At 42.2% G+C, this 24,521-nt stretch overlaps 1 protein-coding gene across 9 annotated transcripts in view; it reads left to right on the forward strand.

Annotated features, from left to right (window-relative positions):
- LOC122732845 (myosin phosphatase Rho interacting protein) overlaps window positions 1–24,521 on the forward strand; it is a 252,893-nt gene that overhangs the window by 56,824 nt on the left and 171,548 nt on the right. For all 9 annotated transcript variants that reach the window (XM_043973249.1, XM_043973281.1, XM_043973272.1 and 6 more), the window contains exon 3: window positions 848–913. In XM_043973249.1, the coding sequence (XP_043829184.1) occupies window positions 848–913 (66 nt within the window). The remainder of the gene's footprint in view (window positions 1–847; window positions 914–24,521) is intronic.

The raw sequence follows: 24,521 nt of genomic DNA on the forward strand, positions 1-24,521 counted from the left end.
AATTCTTTGCCAAGGGACTTAAAGTTTTTAAAGGGGATTAATATGAAATAAAGCTGGAAAAAGTATTAGGAAACCAGATGATAGGGGGCCTCAAATGCTAGTCTGAGGCAGTACCTCTAGTGTTTCCTCTCCAATCCATCCTTCATTCATCTACTATGATAATTTTCCTGAAACATATAGTTGACCAGGTCATTTCACTGCTTAAAGGTCTCAGTGGCCCCTAGTCTTTGTTTAAACAGAAGCTCTTCAGCCTGGCATTTCAGGCCCTCCACCATTGTATTTCTTACTACTTATTTCATACTCTCCTTTACAATATGCCTTATCCACAAATTTGATAACTCCATGTACTACAAGATTTTTCCATTTCCTGGAATGCATTCCCTCCTCAGTTCCATTCCAAGAACCCTTCTTTCAAAGTTTATTCTTTCCTAATCCCTCCAGTTGCTAGTGTACTTTCTTTTCTCTATTTGAGAAGAAATTTGGTCTCTCCTTAGTAGAAAGTGAGCTCTTAAGGTCAGGGACTGTGTCATTTTTGTCTTTGTAACCCTGGCGTCCACCTCAGCACCTTGCACATAGTAGGTAGTTAAAATTGGTTGAATTGAATGACTGGTGTCCACATATGGAGAAAATAGAGACAGTGGATAGTTACATGTCAGAATGACATTGTGACCAGTAAGGGAAAGACCCGTCTTTAGGATTTGCTTGGCCAGGGATCACCTCCAGCATTTGTTCATAGGACACAATGAGCTTCCATTCAGTTTCTCTGTTCAGTGTTGGGTGGTCTAATTGGAGGGCCTAAGGATGCAAGATTAGAATCCTAATCACCCATTCTCTGTCCTCTTTCTAGAAATGGCAGAGGAGATTCTTCATCCTCTATGAACATGGACTTCTGCGCTATGCCTTGGATGAAATGGTAAGCAATTTCTCTTTTTTTTTCCCCAGCCTCCCCCTCTCCTTATTGGTGGGGCTAAACTTTTGGGTTGTGTCTTGACCCAACTACAATGGTGTGCTGTCACTGGTTGCTCTTTGATTTGCTGTGAAAAGCTTATGGCATTGCATGGGGATAGTTCCCAAGTTTAATGTAGGTCTTTGGTTGGAAGTGTCTTATTCAGAGATCATGGGGCTGAGAACAAAGTCCAAGAGAAAACCTGTTCCATCTAAGTTCTGATAAGCTCCTAGTTATGTCCACAGTATGTCTAGGTAGAGAAGAACTAAGAGTCATAAGTTTACTTCATTGAGATCCAGGAATTGGCCCTTCTTTGGAGTTTGTCTTGTAGCTTTCATCTGTAGGTAATTACCCGAAATTGGCTGATGGCTTTCCAAGGAGCCCTGAATTTAAGCGTGTTCATTGTTTGAGTAACACATTGGTCTGGATGGGGAAATGATTTCTAGGCCTTACTGAGTGAGCTGAGAGGAAGCCAGTGTATGTGGGGACTTTGGGGGAGATGGAGGGCTGGTGGTCAGTGTGTCCCATGTCATACTGGCATGGTTGCTCTGTCAGTGACAATTTCCCTTTTTCCACGGTATTGCCTCACTGTCTACCTGTTTTCTTTAGGGAACTTGGCCAGTAGGTACTGATGTTGGGCCCTGCTTCCCCCATCAGGCCTTTTTTGGTAATGGTTGGGGAAAAAAAAACACCTCACAAAACCTATGATGTGACAATTGTCTGGCAAGAAATGGCAGATGAGGAATTCAGAGAAACTTAAGATTTGTATGCTGCAGAGATTAGGGAACAATATTCAAAGTGATTATAACACAGATGAAAAAAAATCAGCTTCCTTTTTATTGAAGTAATTTTCAAAGCCCATCTCCATCTGAGAGGTGGAGGGCTATTGGGACAGAATGTTGTATTCATTATCTATCAAATGTCACTGTAGGAGAGGTGGTTGCTTAATTGTTGTTCTTTGTCAAAAGGGAAGGTTTGATCTGGAAAGAGAGAGGAGTCTTATTTTTCCCTTAGAAGTGAATGTTGGGGGCAGCTAGGTGGCGAAGTGGATAGAGCACCGGCCCTGGAGTCAGGAGTACCTGAGTTCAAATCCAGCCTCAGACACTTAACACTTACTAGCTGTGTGACCATGGGCAAGTCACTTAACCCCAATTGCCTCACTAAAAAAAAAAAAGAAGAAGAAGAAGAAGAAGTGAATGGTGGGGCTGCAGCTAGGTGGTGCAGTGGATAAAGCCCGGGCCCTGAATTCAGGATGATCTGAGTTCAAATCTAGCCTCAGACACTTGACATTTGCTAGCTGTGTGACCCTGGGCAAGTCACTTAACCCTCATTGCCCTGCAAAAAAAAAAAAGAACTGATTAAGTACCAGGCAGTATGATAATGGCAGGAGATGAACATGAAAGTGAAACAAATGAAAAAAAAAATGAAACAGTGCCTGCCTTCAAGGAGCTTATATTCCTCTGGGGAGGCAACATTTATTCTTGTATAAGATAGGCAAAACCCTTGCCTATCTTAAGTTCCTTGTTTACCACCTCGGATATAAAACTATAGAGAAAAGAATAAACTTTAAAGATCACTTGGTACAACCTTCTCATTTGAAAAAAATGATGTCCTTTGTATATCATATCTTTTTTATCATAAAAGTATTTTATTATTTTCTAGTTACATGTAAAGATAGTTTTGAACATTTGTTTTTATAAGATTTCTAGTTCCAAATTTTTCTCCCTCCCTCCCCCCTCCCTAAGACAGAAAGCAATCTGATATAGGTTATATATGTATGATCACATTAAACATATTTTTGCATTAGTCATGCTATAAAAGAAGAATCAGAACAAAAGGGAAAATCCTCAAAAAAAAAAGTAGAAATAGTATATCATGTCTTTAAAAAAAAATGTTGTTCCCCATAGTTACATGTAAAGACAATTTTAAACATTCATTCAAAAAATTTTATCATAAGTATTTATTTACCCATTTACTTCCCCTCCATTCACACCTCCCATGGAACATAGAAAAAAAAGGCAAACCCAAACAACCCATCAACCGCATCTGACAGTGTATATAACATTCCTCATCTATAGGTCCCACCTCTCTAATGAGAATATGTTTCATTATCTATTCTTTGAGGTCAAGATTAGTCATTACAATTACAACCCCCTAGTTTTCCAACTTCAAAGTATAGACCAGGGACTGCTGATGAGTCTGCAAGGATCTTCCAGCTTCCTTCTGTTCTCTGTGCATTTAAAAAAAATTTCAATGACTCTCTCCTCCTTCTCCTCCTCCTCCTCCTCCTCCTCTTTGGCATTACCATAGCAACCTCTCCCAACTTATCCCAATTTAGTAGTATTTAGAGGCGTATTGCCTGTTCATTTGACTCATGGAAACCTTGAATGAGTTGGGTTTTGCCCTTGGCTCATCATGTTTATAACATGACAGTTAACTCTGCTGATGCTATTCTGTGTTTAAATATCCCTTCATTGCCCTCTAATTCCCTCTAATGTCATTCTTCCCATTTGCCTACTTGGGTGATCCCAGTGGCAGTTGGGAACCTGATGGAGGGCCTCAAGGATTCCCATTGACAAAAAACAAATACCCAAACAAACAGATTTTAGAATCATTGGTTTAGGAACGAGAGCAGTGAGAGAGAAATTTAGTATAGGATTTATGTTGTTGTTAAGGAACCTGGAAAACAGATTCTTTGGTTCATTATCCCTTTGGTAAAAAGGAATCTGAGCTTGTCAGACCCTTGGCTCTGGTGCATGTGTCCTGACGAAGTGTTTTCCGAATGTGGCATTGCTTTTAGTTTGAGGCCCAGCCTCTTAAACTATTTGGAGATTTCTTTTCGTCTCACCAGGGCTGGCTGTTTACTTCAGGTCAGCCACAGTTGCATCATTCCAGAAGGGGTCAGGGAGGCTCTTCAGAGCCATTTCTTTGTATCTGTGTGTATTATTACCAACAAAGGTGTTTACTGCCCTTCTTAAAGATGACAGATTCCCTTGGAACTCTGTTAGTTCAGTTAGGAAGGCTGTCCTAAATCCATTAAAACGGCTCAGCCTCTCTTCCTTTGCTCTTTCCAGATCTGTCTGGTTTTCACGTTTCTCTCTTGGGCTCCATTGCACGATCACAGGATAGGGAGCTGCTCCCAAATCCTATGTGATGTTGAGCGTGTAGCGGCAGCACAACACAAGAACCTTGCTTCTCAAGTTGAACCCAAGTCTCTTAAATAATTGAGACGGCTCCGCTAGGAGCACTGACACCTTGTGATCAGTTTTTAGTCTCCCAGCAACCTGGCAGATAGCTGGGATGCTATTTCACGTTGAGCTAGGTTGAAGAAGAGGCACTATGCCAGTCATGCAGGCAAAGAAGAGGAGCCCCTAGAACTACTCCTGGCTAAAAGGGAAGGAAAAGAGAGAGTGTTGGGACCAACTCATGTCACAGAGTTCTATTCCTTTGGGATTTAAAAAAAAACACCAAAACTTTTGTTTATTGGAAGCTATTCCTTGGCTATTGACCTAGGAGTTGAAAAGGCTAGCCTGGTGAGCATATGAGGGGGATGAAAGAATAGAACTAGTGGATTGTTCCCCTTCCTCCTTCCAGACTCCCCTCAATTCCCTGGTTATCTCTCGGGATGTTCATCTGGTTATCCTTTTTGTGATTATGCCAGATAATAGGGGGCAGCTAGGTGGCGCAGTGGATAGAGCACCAGCCCTGGAGTCAGGAGGACCTGAGTTCAAATCCGGCCTCAGACACTTAACACTTACTAGCTGTGTGACCCTGGGCAAGTCACTTAACCCCCATTGCCCCACCAAACAACAACAACAACAACAAAGGGATTATTCCAGATACTGTGGAGATGCTCTAACCCTAAAATATCAATTATGGACTATTAGAGTTGTGTTCAAATAATTGTTCAGAGCTAGCAGGAAACGTGGTTTGGATTTTTTTTTAATTAAAAAACCCTTTTTTTGTGGTTTGGATTTCTAAGGGTGTCCCTTGAAAACTGGAAACAGTTTGACTAAAGAGAGATGGCATTAAAATGGGGACAAATCTTAGGAGGAGGGGGGAATGTTATTTTTTGGTTTTGTTTGTTTTGGAAGCAATCATAGTTAAGTGACTTGCCCAGTTAGTGTTTGAGGCTCGGTTTGAACTCAGGTCCTCCTGACTCCAGGGCCCAAGCTCTACCTGCTGTGCCGCTTCACTGCCCTGGAATGTGTTCTTCAAAAGCAAGAGAATGAACCAGAATAGACCCGAGATTAATTACCATTGTCTTCTCTGAATTTCTTTGTGTAGGTATGTCAGTAAATGTGAGTGAGGCAAGAGAGAAATATAGGAAATGAAGAAAAAATTGTGACAATTTTATTGTTATCAGGAAGTGTGGCAGGTCATTGAAGGGAATCATCAATTCAAGCTTGATATTAGGGCAGATGGCCTTCCACTTGGAAGTTTAACAAATTGGCCATCAGCAAATACCCTTAGTCCTGTTTTAGGCCCAGGTTGGGCCATAGCTACTTATTGTCAGGTCCTTTTCTGCTCTGAGATTTTGTGAATGCCTGTCTTGCATAAGGTACCTTGCTTGGGAGAGGAGTTCATATCAATGAGAATATAATCCTATACCAGTGAGTTTATGGGTCCCAAGTGAGATAGGTACAGAGATATTGCACCTTTGGTTTCAGATCACTTCAGTAAAGCAAATAGCAAAATAAAACAAGTCACACGAACTTTTTGGTTTCCCAGTACATATAAAAATCATATTATGTAGTGTATTAAGTGTGCAATAGTATTATATCTAAGAAATATACATACTTTAATTTTTTTGGGGGGGGGTGAGGCAATTGGGGTTAAGTGACTTGCCCAGAGTCACACAGCTAGTAAGTGTCAAGTGCCTGAGGCCAGACTTGAACTCAGGTCCTCCTGACTCCAGGGCCAGTGCTCTATCCACTGCACCACCTAGCTGCCCCCATACTTTAATTTAATAATACTTTATTGCTAAAAAAAAAAAAAAAAGCTGATCACTGTCCAAGCCTTTAGCGAGTTGTAATCTTTTTGTTGGTCTTGCCTTCGATGTTGATGGCCACTGACTGATCAGGGTGGTCATTGCTGAAGGCTGGGGTGGCTGTGGCAATTTCTTAAATAAGACAGCAGTGGGGGCAGCTAGGTGGTGCAGTGGATAGAGCACCGGCCCTGGAGTCAGGAGTACCTGAGTTCAAATTCGGCCTCAGACACTTAACACTTACTAGCTGTGTGACCTTGGGCAAGTCACTTAACCCCAGCTGCCTCACTAAAAAAAAAAGAAAAAAAAAGACAGCAGTGAAGTGTGTGGCATCAGTTGACTCTTCCTTTCACTTGAACACTTAGAGACCATTGTAAGGTTATTAATTGGCCTGATTTCAATATTGTTCTTTCTCAGGGAATAGGGAGGATTGGGGGTTGGAGAAGAAAGAAAGGAGAGAGGAGAGAGTAAAAGCCAGTTGGTGGAGCAGTCAGAACACACACAATATTGATTAAGTTTGCTGTGTTATAGGATACAGTTTGTGGCAACCCAAAACAATTACAATAATAATATCAAAGATCATCATAACAGATATAATAGTAATGAAAAAGTTCAAAATATCTGAGAATTACCAAAATGTGACACACAGACATGATGTGAGCACATGGTATTGGAAAAAAAGACGCCGATAGACTTGCTTAATGCAGGGTTGCCACAAACCTTCAATTTACAAGAAACACAATATCTATGAAGCACAGTAAAGCAAAGAGCAATAAAATGAGGTATGCTTGTACAGTTAAGCACTGTGCCATTCTACCTACTATTTTTGGGGGGCAAATCAATTCTTTCTCCCTTGTTTGTAAAACTCTCCTTCCCCATGAGCATTTCATCTACAAAGAGGATTATATGTGGAACTGTGAATTCCATACTGTTTCCCTTTTTAAAAAGAATGTGATAGACTAATACAGTAGTGTTTTACATAATCATACATGTATAACCCATGTCTGCTTGCTGCCTCAAGAAGGGGGGAGGGGAGGGAGGAAGGGGTAAAAATTGGAACTCAAAACTGTACTTAAAAATGTTTATTACTTTTTTAAAAAGTGTGATAAATACAACACATTCAAACTATCCTGCTTATCTGTGTCCTGCTGTTCTCTGTGCCCCCCCCCTTTTGGGGGGGGTTGGGGCAATGAGGGTTAAGTGACTTGCCCAGGGTCACACAGCTAGTAAGTGTCAAGTGTCTGAGGCTAGATTTGAACTCAGGTCCTCCTGAATCCAGGGCTGGTACTTTATCCGCTGCACCACCTAGCTGCCCCTTTCTGTGCCTTTTAAAAAATGTTTCAATGTTTTTGACATTAGCTTAGCAACTCCTCTCCCAATTAAAAACAGAGGAAAAACCCCAAGCCAACTAGCTGCCTCAAACCCCGATTCTTTTAACAAGCTCAATCAAGCAAAATGAATCCATGCAGCAGCCAGTTGTATGTCTGGGGGGCAGCTAGGTGGCACAGTGGATAGAGCACCAGCCCTGGAGTCAGGAGTACCTGAGTTCAAATCCGGCTTCAGATACTTAACACTTACTAGCTGTGTGACCCTGGGCAAGTCACTTAACCCCAATTGCCTCACTTAAAAAAAATCATCAGTTGTATGTCTGGAGGTGGCTAAAGTGCTTCATCATGGGCCATATGGAAGTATGGTTGCTCATTTTTTTGAGTTCTAAAGTCTTTGAAAATGATTCATTTTAAAGGTGTCATTGTTTTGTATAAATTGTTCTCTTGGTTCTACTCACTTGACTCTGTGTCAGTTCACACTCACCAGAATTTGAAATTGTCTGTCATTTCTTATAGTGCAGTAAGTAATCATTCACAAATACCTGCAGTTTGTTCAGCCATTCCCCAATTGATGAGAACCCCTTAATTTCCATTTTTAAAAATCTTTTAATTTCTGCTTTGAAATCAGGAAGTTTATTTTGTTTGGGACTATACCCTCCTCTCTCTTACCCCAATCTAAGGATTTTACACAAGGACTCTATGAATACTTAGAAGAAATGAAGCAAGAGATTATAGAATGAAATAAAAGTTCTAGAGGCAAGAAATGGAAGGAGAGCCAAAAGTGATTAAATCTTAGCCAAGTAAGGGACCCCCTAAAAATTAAAATAAAGAAACAAAAATCAAGCAACTCAAAAAGAAAATGGAAGAGTGTCTCTGTTGCAGGCCCCTCTCTCTGCTTTCCCTCCTCTGTCCAATCCTTCTTCTTCCTAAACTCTCTACCTTTGTGTCCTCATCATTTCTCATTGGTTTAATTATTTCTCCTCAGATGACTCTGAGATCTGTATACCTTCTCATTCTCTCTCCTAAGCTCTATACCCATATCACAAACTATTTATTGGATATTTTGAAGCGGATGTCTTGTAGGTTCTAGAGTGTGGCATGTCCCAGAGTGTAGAGAGAGAAGAAAGGAGATTGAAGGCCCATAATAGTGTAGGGGTGTGACCTGGATCAAGATTCAATAAGGGAGGGGAGCAGCTAGGTGGCGTAGTGGATAAAGCACCAGCCCTGGATCCAGGAGTACCTGAGTTCAAATCCAGCCTCAGACACTTGACACTTACTAGCTGTGTGAACCTGGGCAAGTCACTTAACCGCCATTGCCCCGCAAAAAAATAAAAAACACACACACACACACACACACACAAAAAGATTCAATAAGGGAGACTGAGGAGAGATCAGACACATAGGAGGAGAAGCAGGATAGAGTGCGATCATGATCACTCAGAAAGAAGAGTTGGTGGTCACTAGTTTCAAAGGCTACGGAGAGATCCAGCCATCCTGGTCTGGTTTCTGTTCCTTGACTTACTGGTCTGCTTCTCAGAATCCCTGTTTCCCTTCAACAGTCAGCTCAAGTGCTACCTTCTGCATGAACCTTCAACTTCTGGTGGCCTCCATCCCAAATTTGTTTGTAATCATTGTGTATGTTTTTCTCCTGTACCTTTGGTACCTGGTTAGAATGTAAGCTCCCTGAGGGCAGGAATAACTTCACTTTTGTCTGTATTTCCTTGGAACTTGGCATATTTTCCATCTCTTTATAGGGACTGAATAAATGATTCTTTATTGATGTACATGAAGAAATTTGTGTTAGAATTTAATTTATAGGGGCAGCTAGGTGGTGCAGTGAATAAAGCACCAGCCCTGGATTCAGGAGGACCTGAGTTCATATACTTGACACTTACTTGCTGTGTGACTCTGGGCAAGTCACTTAACCCTCATTGCCCTGCAAAAAAAAAAAAAAAAGTTATAGACCCTTGGAAGACCTTATCAGTTATATCCAGTCTTACTGGCAAAAGATCATTATTTAAATGGGTTATTTGGCTGCTTTTGGAGCTCAAGATGCATGCTAGCCACCCATTGCCCAATTTATTCCACAAGATTTATGGACCTGTGTGGTGTTCCAGAAGAAGCAATCATAGGTATTTTCTTTTTAAGGCATCTCTCTGATCCTACCAACTTTGGAAACATTTCCCCCCCAAATTGGCTGCTTCTTTGTTCCCACATGTGTACCTCGTAACCTATGGGTGTAAGGAGGAAGCCATTTCCCCTAAAAAAAAAAAATTCCCAAATTGGAAACAAACTTTTTTTTGGTGGGGGGGGCAATGGGGGTTAAGTGACTTGCCCAGGGTCACACAGCTAATAAGTGTCAAGTGTCTGAGGCAGGATTTGAACTCAGGTCCTCCTGAATCCAGGGCCGGTGCTTTATCCACTGCACCACCTAGCCGCCCCCGGAAACAAACTTAAGATGGGTTTAGTCCAGTTTAGGAGGAACCTGAGAAATTTGGTCAACTGATTGTTATTTTGGCTAAGTGGGCTTAGGGACCAAAAGAGATCCAACCACTCATCTCCTTCTCTGACCACTATTTCCTTCCTTCCTTCCTTCCTTCCTTCCTTCCTTCCTTCCTTCCTTCCTTCCTTCCTTCCTTCCTTCCTTCCTTCCTTCCTTCCTTCCTTCCTTCCTTCCTTCCTTCCTTCCTTCCTTCCTTCCTTCCTTCCTTCCTTCCTTCCTTCCTTCCTTCCTTCCTTCCTTCCCTCCTTCCTTCCCTCCTTCCTCCTTCCCTCCTTCCCTCCTTCCCTCCTTCCCTCCTTCCCTCCTTCCCTCCTTCCCTCCTTCCCTCCTTCCCTCCCTCCCTCCCTCCCTCCCTCCCTCCCTCCCTCCCTGAGGCGGTAAAGCAATCAGACATAGGTTATACATTATGCACTTGTTTCTTCAACTGTAAAGTGTTGCCTCTATAAAATGTTAGTATTTTTATCATTTGGGGACTGGTACAGAGTTAAGGCAGACTGTAGGTAATAGGCAGTGTGTCATAGTGAATAGAATGCTGGATTCAGTCAGGAAAATGTGGTTTTATATCCCTTCTCTGACTTCAGTGATATGACTTGGGATAAGTCGCCTAACATTGTTGAAAACATCAATTTTCCTCTTGTAAAATGGGGCTAATAATAGTGCCTTACCCCACAATGTTGTTGTTAGGATCAAAGTAAAACAAAATGCTCTGCAAATCTTAAAGGGATACACACACACACACACACACACACACACACACACACACACACACACAAAATGCCAATGGTTATTATTTTTAGGGACAGAGCGTTACCAAAAAGAGGTTCTAAATTTGGGGTTCAAGTAGAACCTTCAGGGGCCCCAGTGCTGAAGCAAGGGAAGAGAAGGCGGTTTCTTCAGCTGAGACTTTGAAGACCTCATATTTCCCACTGGACTTGGCCTCGTGAACTGGGTTTGTAGGGCAGCCCGGCCCCTCCCATCCTTGTTTTACAAGAGCCCTCCCTCATGGGAGAGAGAAAGAGAACAGATTCCCTGATGTTCCTAAACTGTGTCAGCTCTGGGACAGCCTGACCCTGTCCCATCTGGAAAACCTGTAGAGGAGCCATTTTAAGCAGCGAGGCTCTGGTCTTGGGGTGGGGGGGGGTGGGGGAGATGGAAGAAGGAGATTTGTAACTGTTGAAGCAGATTATGTTATCAGAGAGTTAGGAGCCAGGACAAGCTGATCTTTCACTTTGGGTGTTTGTTTTTCCCCTCCCCAGCTAAGCCCTTGACTGCAAGGTCAGATAATGCCTATAGGATTTTGGGGGGGGGGGGGGGCGGGGAGGGAGGGAGGGAGGTTGGGAGAGAGAAGTGTTTCCACATTGAAAGGCTTGACAGAAACTCTTCTTCTAGATGGAAATTGTGGAAAAGGAAAACATTATAGCTGTTAAAGGTTGTAGTCTAGGGGGAGAGGATGTATGTGAATGGAGTTCATTGGGTTTGAAACTCTCAGTGAATCTATTCTACTATGAGCTTTCCAATCCCGTGCTTCATGGAGAGTACTATCAGGAAACCAAAGCCTTAGTCCAGAGCTCTGCTTTTAAATGTGTGATAGTGGCTCAATCACTTCACTTCACTCCATTTTTACCACTCTTTTTTTTGGGGGGGGGGCAGGGCAATGAGGGTTAAGTGACTTGCCCAGGGTCACACAGCTAGTAAGTGTCAAGTGTCTGAGGCTGGATTTGAACTCAGGTCCTCCTAATCCAAGGCCAGTGCTTTATCCACTGCGCCACCTAGCTGCCCCCTCTCTCCATTTTAAATGAGTGAGTTTGAGCAAGTGGTCTTTAAGGTCTCTCACACTTTTGAGATCCTGAGATTCTAAGAGTATAATACAACCAATACTTACTAGATGCCTACTATTTGAGGGCGCTCTGCTAAGCCCTGGGGTTATAGACAGAAACAAGCAACCCCACAATCTGCCTTCAAAGAGTGTCTTTGCTACTTGGAGGTGTTCTGTGAGTAAAATATGAATGTAAGTAAATTTTTTTTTGTAAGTAAATTTAAAAAATTAAGTATGTACCAAAGATTTAATACAAAGTATTTTCAAAAAGTTAAGAACAGTAATAACTTGGGGATGGGGAAATCAGTAAGACTTCATTTTGGAGGTAAAAATTCAACTGTGCTGTGAAGAAAGCTAGACATCCTTGGAAGTGATAGAGATGAAGAGGTGGTTACATTTCTGGCATGGGGGACCACTTGTGTAAGGTATATTTCCTAAAGGGGAAGTGGAAGAGAATTTCCCTCTCTCTCTCTCTCTTTGCATTTTAGCAAGAACTACCAGAAGACTGATATAAAATAAACTGGATTGCCCCATTGCCCAGTAGACCAACGAACCCTTTTGACCTTCTGGACCTATCACTTGCCTGGTTAATCATCTTTAAATTTACAATGGTTTTCTCACTGCTGTGATCCTGGCCAGGAGTTATAAAGCTTTGGTTGGTGACGGTATCAAAGGCTCTTGTCCTGGGAGGGACTTAGGAGTTTTTCTTATCCAGTCCCCTTATCTTACAGAAGAGGAAACTGAGACCCAGAAGAATGAATTGACTTACCTAAGGTCACACGAATAGTAAGTAGGAGAGCTCCAAAGCTGGTCCTCCCACTCAAATCTAGCCATATTTCAGCTCCATGTTTTCATTATCCTTCCTTATTATTTGTAAGCATTCTTAACCTTTTTGGGCATCTCTTTGGCAGACTAGCGAAACCTATAGACTCAAAATAATGAATAAATTCTGAGAATGAATTCTCAGAATAATGTTTTAAGTTGCATAAAATTAAATACATAGGATTACTACGGAATTTAGTCACATCAAAATGTAGTTAGGTTGGGGCAGCTAGGTGGTGCAGTGGATAGAGTAACAGCCCTGGAGTCAGGAGGACCTGAGTTCAAATCAGGCCTCAGACACTTAACACTTACTAGCTGTGTGACCCTGAGCAAGTCACTTAACCCCAGTTGCCTCACCAAAAACAAAAACAGGGGAGGGAGGGAGAAAAATCTGAAATTGGAAAGCTTGTATAAACAAAAGTTGAGAACTTATCTTTACATGTAACGGGAAAAAATACTTTATTAATTAAAAAAACAAAAACAAAATGTAGTTACGTTAAGAACCTTGGGGCAGCTACGTGGAGCAATGGTTAAAGCACTGGCCCTGGAGTCAGGAGGACCTGAGTTCAAATCTTACCTCAGTCACTTACTAGCTATGTGACCCTGGGCAAGTCACTTACCCCCAATTGCCTTTAAATTAAAAAAGAAAAACAAAACCCAAAACACATCTGGGACCATCTCCAGTTGTCCTGAGGTATAGCTTGCTACTGGACCCAGGTGGTTCTGGAGGAGAGAGTGAGGTTGATGACCTTGAATAGCCCTCTCTCACTTTAAAAATCAAATTCATTGCAAGTCATGACATCTGTCATAGTTCTCTTCGAAAATGAAGGACAAACAACAACAACAACAACAGGTTAGGAGCCCTGATGTATTATAATGTATAGGCCATGCCCAGAAAACATTGAAGGAATGTGGTATATAGTAAGAGTTCACCTCTTGCCTCTTATTAGTTTGGCACTATACACACTAGGCCTTCATTTCTTCATCTGTGAAATGATGATGGTAATATTTGTAATTCTGGCATTTGGTAAAGAAAGTTCTTTTTAATTCTTAAGGTGTCATATATGTTTTAGGAATTATTAATGTCATCATCACTATTATTCTTATTTGACATTATTTGGGTCTATATGGTGGAAGCACAAGGGAAGAACCCAGTTGTGAGTTGGACCATCTTGAAATTTACCCAGCTGGGTTTGTTGATAGGTTTAAAATGAATGAAATTCCCTCTTCTTTGTTGTTGTTAAGTCGTGTCCAAGTCTTCATGACTCCATTTGGGGTTTTCTTGGCACAGATACTAGAGTGGTTTGCCCTTTCCTTCTACAACTCATTTTACAGATGAGGAAATTGAGGCAAACAGGGTTAAGTGACTTGCTCAGGGTCACCCAGCTACTTAGTGTCTGAGGTTGAATTTGAATTCAGGGAGATGAGTTTTCCTGATTCCAAGCCCAGTGCTCTATCTACTCTATCACCTAGTTGCCCCTCTACTTTCCCTTAAATAATCAGGACATCTCTATTTGAAATCTCCCTTTGTGCTTTGCCCACATAAAACCTAATCATGCCTACGTTAACACTTTTCCCATTATGCAAAGAAAATTATGCATACAACATGACAGACAACACTCACCACTTAAAGGATGCCAGAAATATAATGATGTGAACTGCATGTAAAGCAGCTGGTGCCCAAACAACTTGGGACCTTAGGAAGAGAACATAGAACTGTTTGGATCAGGCTTGACCAGTTTAACTACCTATTTACAGTCCTTATTTTCTCCTCTCACCTCTGCTTTTTCTCTGCTTTTGTTCCTGTTAAGTGTCTCTCTCTCTAGATATATATTCAGATGCAAGGAGAGAGGCAAGCATTAACCACTTAGGTAGCATTTGACTTGGTGGAGAGAAAGAGGTTTTAATGCCTTACTTTAAAAAATCCTCCCATTGGGGGCAGCTAGGTGGCGTAGTAGATAGAGCACTGGCCCTGGATTCAGGAGGACCCGAGTTCAAATCTGGCCTTAGACACTTAACACTTACTAGCTGTGTGACCCTGGGCAAGTCACTTAACCCCAATTGCCTCACCCCCTCAACCCCCCAAAAAGAAGAAAGAAAGAAAAAAGAACAAATCCTCCCGTCTTTCCATCTTGGTGGCGTTTGATCTTGTAAAGTCTGGTAGGCGGTACAGTTGGCACTGAGGTTCGAGTCAGTGAGTGATGGACCCCATGGATCTGGTCCTAAGTAGAGAAAAGACAGATAGGATTGTGGCATAAGATAATTTTTCTTTTTGAAAGAAAGAAAGCTGAGGTCATCCTGCTTCTCTATTATCCTTTGCATTTGCCTAATTCATTCCTGAAGCCAGTATTCTATTGGAAAATAACCTCTGCTCTTCTAGGGGTTAAAAAAAACCCCACCCCAAACCCTAATGCCAAGTATATAGGTATAGACAGTGGTGAAGAAATAACTTCTGAAGCAGGATGGTTTTGTGGGGGCAAACTGAGTATTCAATAGAGCAGATACTAACTGTGGTTGTGGGCAGGAGTAATTTCTCCATAGGGTCTAGTCAGGATGGAATGAGAGAGGCTGGGAGAGAAGGCCCTGAGAGCACCTCTAAGATACTTTTCTATCGCATGTTGAGTAGGGGTCATTGCCTCCAAAAACCTTAAGTCTAGTCTTGATATTAATCCCATGTGAAAAGTTGTTGTTAGGCTTGGCTAGGCCCCTGGTGGAATATTTGTGTTCACTGTAGGCTTGCCAGGACCTGGAGACGCTAGAGATATATTCTGGATCAGGTGTGCAGGTGGGCAAAGTATTGTGGGTTGGAACTCTGCAAGAGAAGACTTTATCTCTGTAGCTCTGACTGGAACTGATGGAATTCTGTTGACTCTCATCCTTTCCTTTCCCTTGGTCTTATCCCTTAATTTTTTTCTGGCTGTCAAAGGAAACTTGGCCCAATTTCTCATTCTAGCTAAGTATAGTAAAGTCAGGAGACCTGAGTTCAAGTCTTAACTTTGATATTAATGATCTGCATGAGCTTGGCAAAATCCTTTGTTCTGTCATGCTGGGCCTCATCTGTAAAATGGGAAGATTGAATTAGATGATTCCTAAGGTCCTTTCCAGTTCTAAGGGTTCTGGGAGTCCATAATTCTTTTAGAGAGCTTGCCTTTTATTTACAAGAACAGATTCTCACAGTTGAGACTTTATCCAGGGTCAGAGAATGCTTTGCAGTCTATGAACCAGTCTTCTCCTTCTCCTCTACCCCCATGGATCATAGAAACAGAGTTTGAAATTGACCTTAGGGATATTGTCCAATGCTTGCATTTTTTTGGGGGGGGCGGGGCAATGAGGGTTAAGTGACTTGCCCAGGGTCACACAGCTAGTAAGTGTCAAGTGTCTGAGGCCGGATTTGAACTCAGGTCCTTCTGAATCCAGGGCCGGTGCTCTATCTACTGAGCCACCTAGCTGCCCCCAATGCTTGCATTTTACCGATGAAGAAACTGAAGTCCAGAAGAGTGAAGTCATTTGTTTAAGGTCCACACTTTCTCATTCTCTCCTATGCTTTTGAAACCTCTCAAAGGACTTTTTTTTTTTTTTGCTGGAAATCTCTTTCAAGGCCGTTGTTTCAGTTGAAGTTTCTTCCCCTGTTCAATTGCTAGTGTTTTCACTGTCACAAGGTGATAGATGAAGGGTGTATGATCCTGGGGTGGTGTGGGTAACAGCAGGGATGAGGGGCATGAGGGGAAATGTGAGAAAAGAACATATTAAGGATTTGAACCCAGATCCTTTGACTCCAAAAACCACATACTTTCCCTGTGTCAGGCTGCCTCCCATGCCTCTGAGATGCATGTGGGAAGATGTGGTCCTGAGATGAACTTTGGGGATAAATTCTCAAAATAATTGATTTTCTCTTCTTTGATATTCTCTTTCTGTGTTTCTCCTTAGATGCCAGATAGAGGTGGTATGGAAGAACAGAAGGAATTGGGAAGGGAAGCCTTTCAGGGGGTGTAGGGGCAGGGGATATAGAGAAAGATGGCCTGTTGGCTTAGTCAAGGGGGGCGCTCTCTGAAGGTCTTTTTCCCTTGATCCCTCCAGAGGCAGCCTGTTCTGCTGGCATCTGTTACCCACATGGAGGAAAAGTAAGCAGAGCTTGGGATCATTACCCTCAAGAATCAGCGTGGGTTCTTTCCCTCCCTCTCCTTTTGAGCCATAGCTACAGTCTGGCCCTAACCAGGATTATAATTCAATTTATCTGTTATTTCTTTAATGCTCTATAAAGTAAACTAATCAGGCCTGCAACCCAGCTCTCTCCTGATCGGTTTCCTTTCTCTCAAATTACTTGATTTTGAAATGTGCCTCTGGTGGTCACCACCTATGTGACCTAGGATGAGTTGTTTTCCCCTATAGGCCTTAGTTTCCTTATCTGTAAAATGACTTTTTCTCTAACTTACATTTCTAACCATTTTTTTTGGGTGGGGCAACGAGGGTTAAGTGACTTGCCCAGGGTCACACAGCTAGTAAGTATAAAGTGTCTGAGGTTGGATTTGAACTCAGGTCCTCCTGAATCCAGGGCTAGTGCTTTATCCACTGCGCCACCTAGCTGCCTCCTCCAACCATTTCTCTTTATGCACTGTGCATTTTAGCCAAATAAATTGGTTAGGGCATTTATGAGCTGCCTATTATTATGTATGGAGCATTGTGTTATGCTAAATGCTAGGAATACAAAAACAAAGAGCATTCCTCCTTCTCAAGGAATATTCATTTTTTTCCAGGAAAGGTAAAAATGTTCATCAGTCAACAAATATTTATTAAGCACCTATTCTGTGCCAGGCACTGTGCTAAATACTAGATACAAAAAGAGGCAAAAGATAGTCCTTCCCCTCAAGGAACTTACAATCTAATGGTACATAATTAAGTATATAGAAAATATAAAGTAATGGGGAGTGGGGTGAGGCATTGTAGCTGGGGCAGGGGGAGAATCATGAAAAGGCTTCATGTAGAAGATGCTTGAACTGTGTCTTGAAAAAAACTAGTTTTTAGGAGGCTGAGGTAATAAGTTCATTCCAGGCATGGGGAATAGATCTGGATATCAGAAATGCTGTACTGTGTATGAAGAAAAGGAAAAAGCCAATGTGACTAGATTGTAGTGTGCCAGGAGGAGAGTACTGTAATGTGCAGTAATGCTGGAAAGGTGAGTTAGAACCAGGTTGTGAAGAGTTCTGAGTGCCCAGTGAAGTTTATATTTGATCTCAGAGGTGATAGGAAGCCACTGAAATTTGAGTAGGGGAGTGATACAGTCAGACCTCCACTTTAGGATCACAAAGTAATTTTCACAAAGTGGTTTTCACTTTAGTGGCTGTCTATAGCAGAAGTGTCAAAATTCATGGCCAGTGGGTCACAAACTGGAGGATTGGAACCAGATTAAAATGTCATTGAGAGGGGCAGCTAGGTGGCGCAGTGGATAGAGCACTGGCCCTGGAGTCAGGAGGACCTGAGTTCAAATCCGGCCTCAGACGCTTAACATTTACTAGCTGTGTGACCCTGGGCAAGTCACTTAACCCCAATTGCCTCACTAAAAACAAAAAAAACAAAAACAAAAGTGAAGAGAGCTCAGGATGGACCTTTGGGCAGCATGATGGGAATAATGACCCAGTGAAGGAGACTAAGCTAGAACTGTCAGAGAGGAAGAAGAATCAGTAGAGGGTGACAGAAAAACTCAGAGAGGGGAGAGTATCCAGAAGGAGAAAGTGTAATAGTATCCAATGCTACAGAGAAGTTGTAAAGGATGAGGATTGAGAAGAGGCCATTTTAATTTGACAATTTAAGTTATTGTTAGTAACGTTGTAGCAAAGCAGCTTTTTTTTTTTAGTGAGGCAATTGGGGTTAAGTGACTTGCCCAGGGTCACACAGCTAGTAAGTGTTAAGCGTCTGAGGCTGGATTTGAACTCAGGTCCTCCTGACTCCAGGGCCGGTGCTCTATCCACTGCGCCACCTAGCTGGCCCTGCAAAGCAGCTTTAGTGGAGTCATGAGACTGAAAACTATATCCTAGGGCTGAGAAGTAAATAAGAGGAAAAGTTGTGGAGGCAGTGTAGACAGTTTTCCCTCCTAGGCATCCAAGCAATACTAAGTATTGCCTGACATCAACACATTCTATCTTCCACCTCATGCATTGATTTGCACAAGCTGTCTACCCTGTCTTAAAATGTACACCTTTCCCTCTCAGTCTCTTGGAGTATCTTACAAGAAGACTCCACATTTATGGTCCTTCTTTTGTGAAACTTTCTTGTTCCCTCTGATTGTTAATGCTTGCTTCCTCCTTAAATAATGTTATAATAAAGTATGTAATGTTTGGGCCACGTATTTCATCTCTGGGATGAGCCCTTTAGCATAGGAACAGTTTTACTCTTGTCTTGATGTCTTTTGTAGTTCTTGTATACAGTGGGCACATAGTATATGTTGAATGAGTAGGTAATGACATCTATTTAGTTAGTTATTTTTGCCTTGACTACGTTTGAAGAGCCCAACAAGGAAGAGCTGAGTCCTGAGCCTTTAGGATGGCCCTCCCTGAGTGGTCCTGAAAATGAAGGTATCCAATAGGAAATCAGGCCACAGATCTAAGAGGAAATAACCCCTGGGTGTCAGAGCTGAATAGATCATCTAGTCCAGGCTTATTTTATAGATGAGGCATCGATGCCCAGGAAGGTGAAATGATTAGTTCAATATCGGACACCTTTCTCAGCCTGTCCTGTCTGGTACTGTTGTGCTCTGTTAAGAGGGAGTGAGATGCTTGGTACAGTGGCTAGAATACAGTACTAGCAAGATTTGGAGTCAGAACTTGGGATGAAATTCGAACTCAGCCATGTATTAGTTATGTGACTAACCTGGGGCAGTCAATTGAGTCTTCTGGGCCTCAGCTTCCTCATTTTTAAAAGTATAAGGGTTAGGGGCAGCTAGGTGGCGCAGTGGATAGAGCACAGGCCTTGGAGTCAGGAGGACCTGAGTTCAAATCTGACCTCAGACACAACACTTACTAGCTGTGTGACCCTGGGCAAGTCACTTAACCCCAATTGCCTCACTAAAAAAAAAATATATATATAGGGGTTAGACTAAATGATCTCAGATCTTTTCCAGCTTTAAAACTGTGCTCCTGCATATGATCTTAGATAGGGGAGAAGAGCATAAAATGGGCATGATTGTGTAGACAAAATATTAGGCAAAGGACTATGAGTGAGGCAGTATTGGGTTTGAAGGCTAGGTGAAATGCTTTGGGCCTGAGAGTTTTTTGTTTTTTGTTTTTTTTTTAGTGAGGCAATTGGGGTTAAGTGACTTGCCCAGGGTCACATAGCTAGTAAGTGTTAAGTGTCTGAGGCCGGATTTGAACTCAGGTACTCTTGACTCCAGGGCCGGTGCTCTATCCACTGCGCCACCTAGCTGCCCCCGGGGCCTGAGAGTTTTAACAACTGTTTTCAACATCTAGGGGTCTAGAGCAAGATTGGAGAACTTTGACATTTTCCATTCTTTTTCCCACCTTAAATTTACCAAGAAGCCTTAGACCTGCTCAGTCTTAAGTTTTCTTTCATATTCACTAGAGATAGTTTTTTTTCCCCTTTTTGTAGGGGTGTTGTAAGATTTAATTCCTCAATAATTGTAAAGTGCTTTGAAGATTTCAAGCAACCTGTAAATACTTATTACACATATGACAAGGCTTTGAAATCTTTGGATGAAAAGTTTGATATAAAGACAAGGTTGTGGTTTTTTATCATTATAGTTTGGGTTATACTCTCAGGTGTATGTGTCTTTATCTGTACAGGTTTTGGAGAGGTTTTTGCCATTATAAATGAGATTGATATTGATTTAGCTTGTTGGTTAGTAGACACTGATATTCTTGCCTCTGTCCCTACATTCTCTGTGGAGGATCCAGAGAACATCAACCTCTTCTGGTTTATGGTACCTTTTGAGCAAATTAAATTAATTGATACATATTTTTTTTCTTTTCTTTTTTTTTAGTGAGGCAACTGGGGTTAAGTGACTTGCCCAGGGTCACACAGCTAGTAAGTGTTAAGTGTCTGAGGTCAGATTTGAACTCAGGTACTCCTGACTCCAGGGCTGGTGCTCTATCCACTGTGCCATCTAGCTGCCCCTAATTGATACATATTAATGGGGACAAGGACAATGTAGCACAAGGTTCCAGCATGATGTTGTAGAAAGAGGGAAGGATTTGAAGCGAAGGGATGTAGGGTCAAATCCAGGTTCTGTTGTGAGACCTTGGGCAAGTCATATAACCTCCTTTGGCCTCAGTTTCCTCATCTGTAAAATGAAAGAATTTGATTATATGACCTTTGCCTCATCCGTTTCTAAATTCACACCTTCAGAGTAGCCATTGAAAAGGCTGAATGATAATCAAGGCTTAGAGGAGAATATTATTTTTATGGTGCGTCTCCTATGTGCTAGGAATTATTCCAAATACTTTACAGATATTATCTCATTGCATGCTCACAACAACCCTATAAGATAGGTGCTGTTATTATCTCCATTTTATAGTTTAGGAAACTGAAGCAAACAAAGGTTAAAATGACTTGCTCAGGATGACACAGTTACTAAGTTTCTGGGGTCCACGCCAGGTCTAGTGCTCTATCCATTTCGCCATCTAGCTTTCTAGAGTGAAGTCTTGCTCATTTGGGGTTCTGGTAAAGTACATGTGCAAAAGGGCATACACAAGAAAAGAGATGAAAGTCCGTTTCAGTTGATACTGTTCCTTTACATTTCTCTGGCGGAAGCAGCAGTCTGATCGCATTTTCTTATGAGTTGTGGGAGGGCAAGATCTGTTATCCTAAGGGATATATGTCCCTTATATAAGGGGTGTGTGTGTGTGTGTGTGTGTGTGTATTTATTTTTTAAACTTTGAATCATTATGGATGAAAGTTGAGATTCTCTACCCCTCCTCGCAGTCTCCCATTAAAATGAAACAAACTGGGGTTTACAAGTATAGATAGACAGATCCTCTTCTGAGTTTTTCTCTCCCTCCCATTCCTTAGCACATTAACATATGTAGGGGTGGTTGAGAGAGGAGCTTTAATGAGGCAGTGTGGGTGGGAGCTTGGGGGAACAGGCTCATTAAACTCAGTCTCATATCTCTTTAAATGCAGCAGAATTATGCCTCCATGGCAGTCCTGTGACATTTAAATGCCCTGGTGCATACTGGGCTGGATAATACTGCCTACGTGTGGGATAGATAACTAAGGGATAGAAACCACTTTCTGGGGTAACCTTGTCTCCCAAGTTGGGGTAGAAATTTGAGTGGAAAGAAAGTCATAGAGCCTAGGATGTCAGAGCTAGACAGAACCTTAGGTGTGATCTTGCTTGACATTCCGCCCACCCACCCATTTTACAGAGGAGAAAAGTGAGGCCTAGAGAGGAGAGTCATTTGGACAAGTTCATTTCACACTGCTAGCTAATAGCAGAACTGGAACTAGAGCTTGAGTCTCCTGATCAATAGACAATCAATCAGTCAACATTATTAAGTGTGTACTGTATGTTACTGTTATGTCCCGACTCCCAATACTGTGAGTTTTCTTTCTGTTTCATACTATTCTGGTCCATTGCCTATTAGTTGCCCTTTGGGGACTGACAGTGACTTCCAAGAGATGTTTGCCTTTAAATGCAGTAGAGTGAGGGGAGGGGGATGGGCTAATTTGCCTTCCTCTTCTATTCTTTTAGCAATGGAATCTAGCATGGAAAGAGCCCTGAACTTGAGGCCATTAACTAGCACTTGCTAACTGTGCAAATTGCTTTATCTTCATCTGTAAAATGGGAGGGTTTTTTCCCCTCATCTGTAATATGAAGGGTACATGCCTTACCTGCTCTATAGGTTTGTTATGAGGACCAAATGAGGCAGTGTAGGCAAAGTACTTTGTAACCCACCCTTAAACACTATGTAAGCTTAAGATATCATTATGAGGGGGCAGCTAGGTGGTGCAGTGGATAAAGCACTGGCCTTGGATTCAGGAGGACCTGAGTTCAAATCCAGCCTCAGACACTTGACACTTAACTAGCTGTGTGACCCTGGGCAAGTCACTTAACCCTCATTGCCCTGCAAAAAAAAAAAAAAGATACCATTATGAGGAAGAGGAGGGATTTTTATTGTTCAGTGATGAGACGATGTGGAAGGGGGAATTGTAGAAAATAAAATGATAACATATCAGCAAGTCAACCGAGCATCTGATAAGTTTGGTGACATGGCTGTTTATAAACACTGAGTCACGGAAACCCATGAGGAAGAATAGTTATTCAGGTGAGCAGGAATCAAGCCTTGTACTGTGACCTTATCTTCATTTTGAAAAGTCTTGGTATTTCTAGTGCTTTTCAGCCTTCCACTGTTGAACTTGGTCCTCTGAGCTCATCTGCCTGGAGTTCCCCCATACTTTGTTTGTTTGTTTGTTTGGTTTTTGCAGGGCAATGGGGGTTAAGTGACTTGCCCAGGGTCACACAACTAGTATGTGTCAAGTGTCTGAGACCGGGTTTGAACTCAGGTACTCCTGACTCCAGGGCCGGTGCTTAATCCACTGCACCACCTAGCTGCCCCTCCCCTATACTTTAAATGTTAATCTGCTCTGTCCTGGGAAGCTTGGGGAACTTGGCTGTTCAGTGCCCTTTCAAGCCAGTGACTATGTCCAAAGTTCTTACTCAGCCTGCCTTCTTAGTTACATAAGTGATGATGAGTCAAAAATTGCAAAATAGCAATTAGCTTCCTGCTCTGTGCTCAGTCCATATGATCCATAATTAGATTACAAGATCATAATTTTCCCCAGTATGCCTATAGCTATCAACTGGGGATTGTTTGGGCTGCACACATCGATTGGTTGGAGGAGGGGGAGGAGGAACAACATCGTTTCATGTCCAGCTGCCCATTTAGTGAGCATGTTGTCTAATCATGTTTTTGCAATGTTGTTATCCTCTAGCATTGGGGGTGGCGGTGGAGGTAACAACAGTGCTGTTTAGTTGGTAGTTTTTCATATCCTGCACCCCATTTTTGGTTGCCTAGGCAGCAGCTGAGAAGATGGGCTGTGATTGGCATGTCCATAAAAAAACTTTCAGAGCTGTGGGTGGACTTCTCTGCTGGGGTTCCATGTGCGTGATGCTTGGGTAAATGCTTGTGATAATGGACTGGGGTGTCTCATTCCTGCAGGGAGAGAAATGATGTTGTTAGGCATGAGGAAAGCTAAACAGCAGGAAGAATAGATTAGGAAACCAATTAAGAGGCAGCAGCAAAGAGCCATTTTTCTAAGATTTAGGAAAAGAACATAAAATAGCCAGATAGCAAAGAACAAATGTAGAAGTGAGAGAGGAGAGCACAGGGAGAGAGAGAGAGAGAGAGAGAGAGAGAGAGAGAGAGAGAGAGAGAGAGAGAGAGAGAGAGAGATGCATCCATTGGGGACTAGTAGAAAGATGGGCCACAGAATGTTGTTCCTCTGCCCCCAGTGATCTGATAACTATTCCAGTCCTTGGTGTCTCCTTAAAGCTGTTCTTGCTTTGGAAATGAGTTAGAATCCCTATCTTATTGGAGTTAGAAGAGACAACAGAAATCATCCAGCCCAATTCTCTCATTCGGTGGATGAAGAAACAGATCCAGAGAAGTGACTTGCTCTGGTCACATGGGGTGATTATCAGGGCTTGAACCCAAGTTCCCTGATGTTGGCTGCTGCTCTTCCATTTTATGCCACAGACTCAAGAACTTCTGATTTATTTGAGGGAATAGGGCATATTTTTAAGGCTAAACATAAAGCAGAAATGAGCACAGTACAGGCGCTCCCCACGTAATGTTGGACTCTGGTGTACGTGACCCAAAAAACTATTTTAAGAAACGTGCCTTTGGATGCAGCATGATGTGGTGATGAGAGGGTTAGCCTTTTAAAGGCCAGGGTTTAAGTCCTGCCTTTGACACATACTCACTCGGACTGTGGGAACATGGGTTACCTGATCAGAGATTGAGAACACTTTTTTAGATTTGTGAGATTTTGATGGGTTCTCCATCTGCTTTGATAGGATTCATTTATGACCTATCTGGTGCTGACACCTTTTTTTTTTTCCTTTGGGAGTTCCTCTATGGCTCATTTAAAATTTTGTTCTGAAATTGGGT

This window comes from Dromiciops gliroides, chromosome 1 (genome assembly GCF_019393635.1).
Source record: "Dromiciops gliroides isolate mDroGli1 chromosome 1, mDroGli1.pri, whole genome shotgun sequence".
NCBI classification, from domain to species: Eukaryota; Metazoa; Chordata; class Mammalia; order Microbiotheria; family Microbiotheriidae; genus Dromiciops; species Dromiciops gliroides.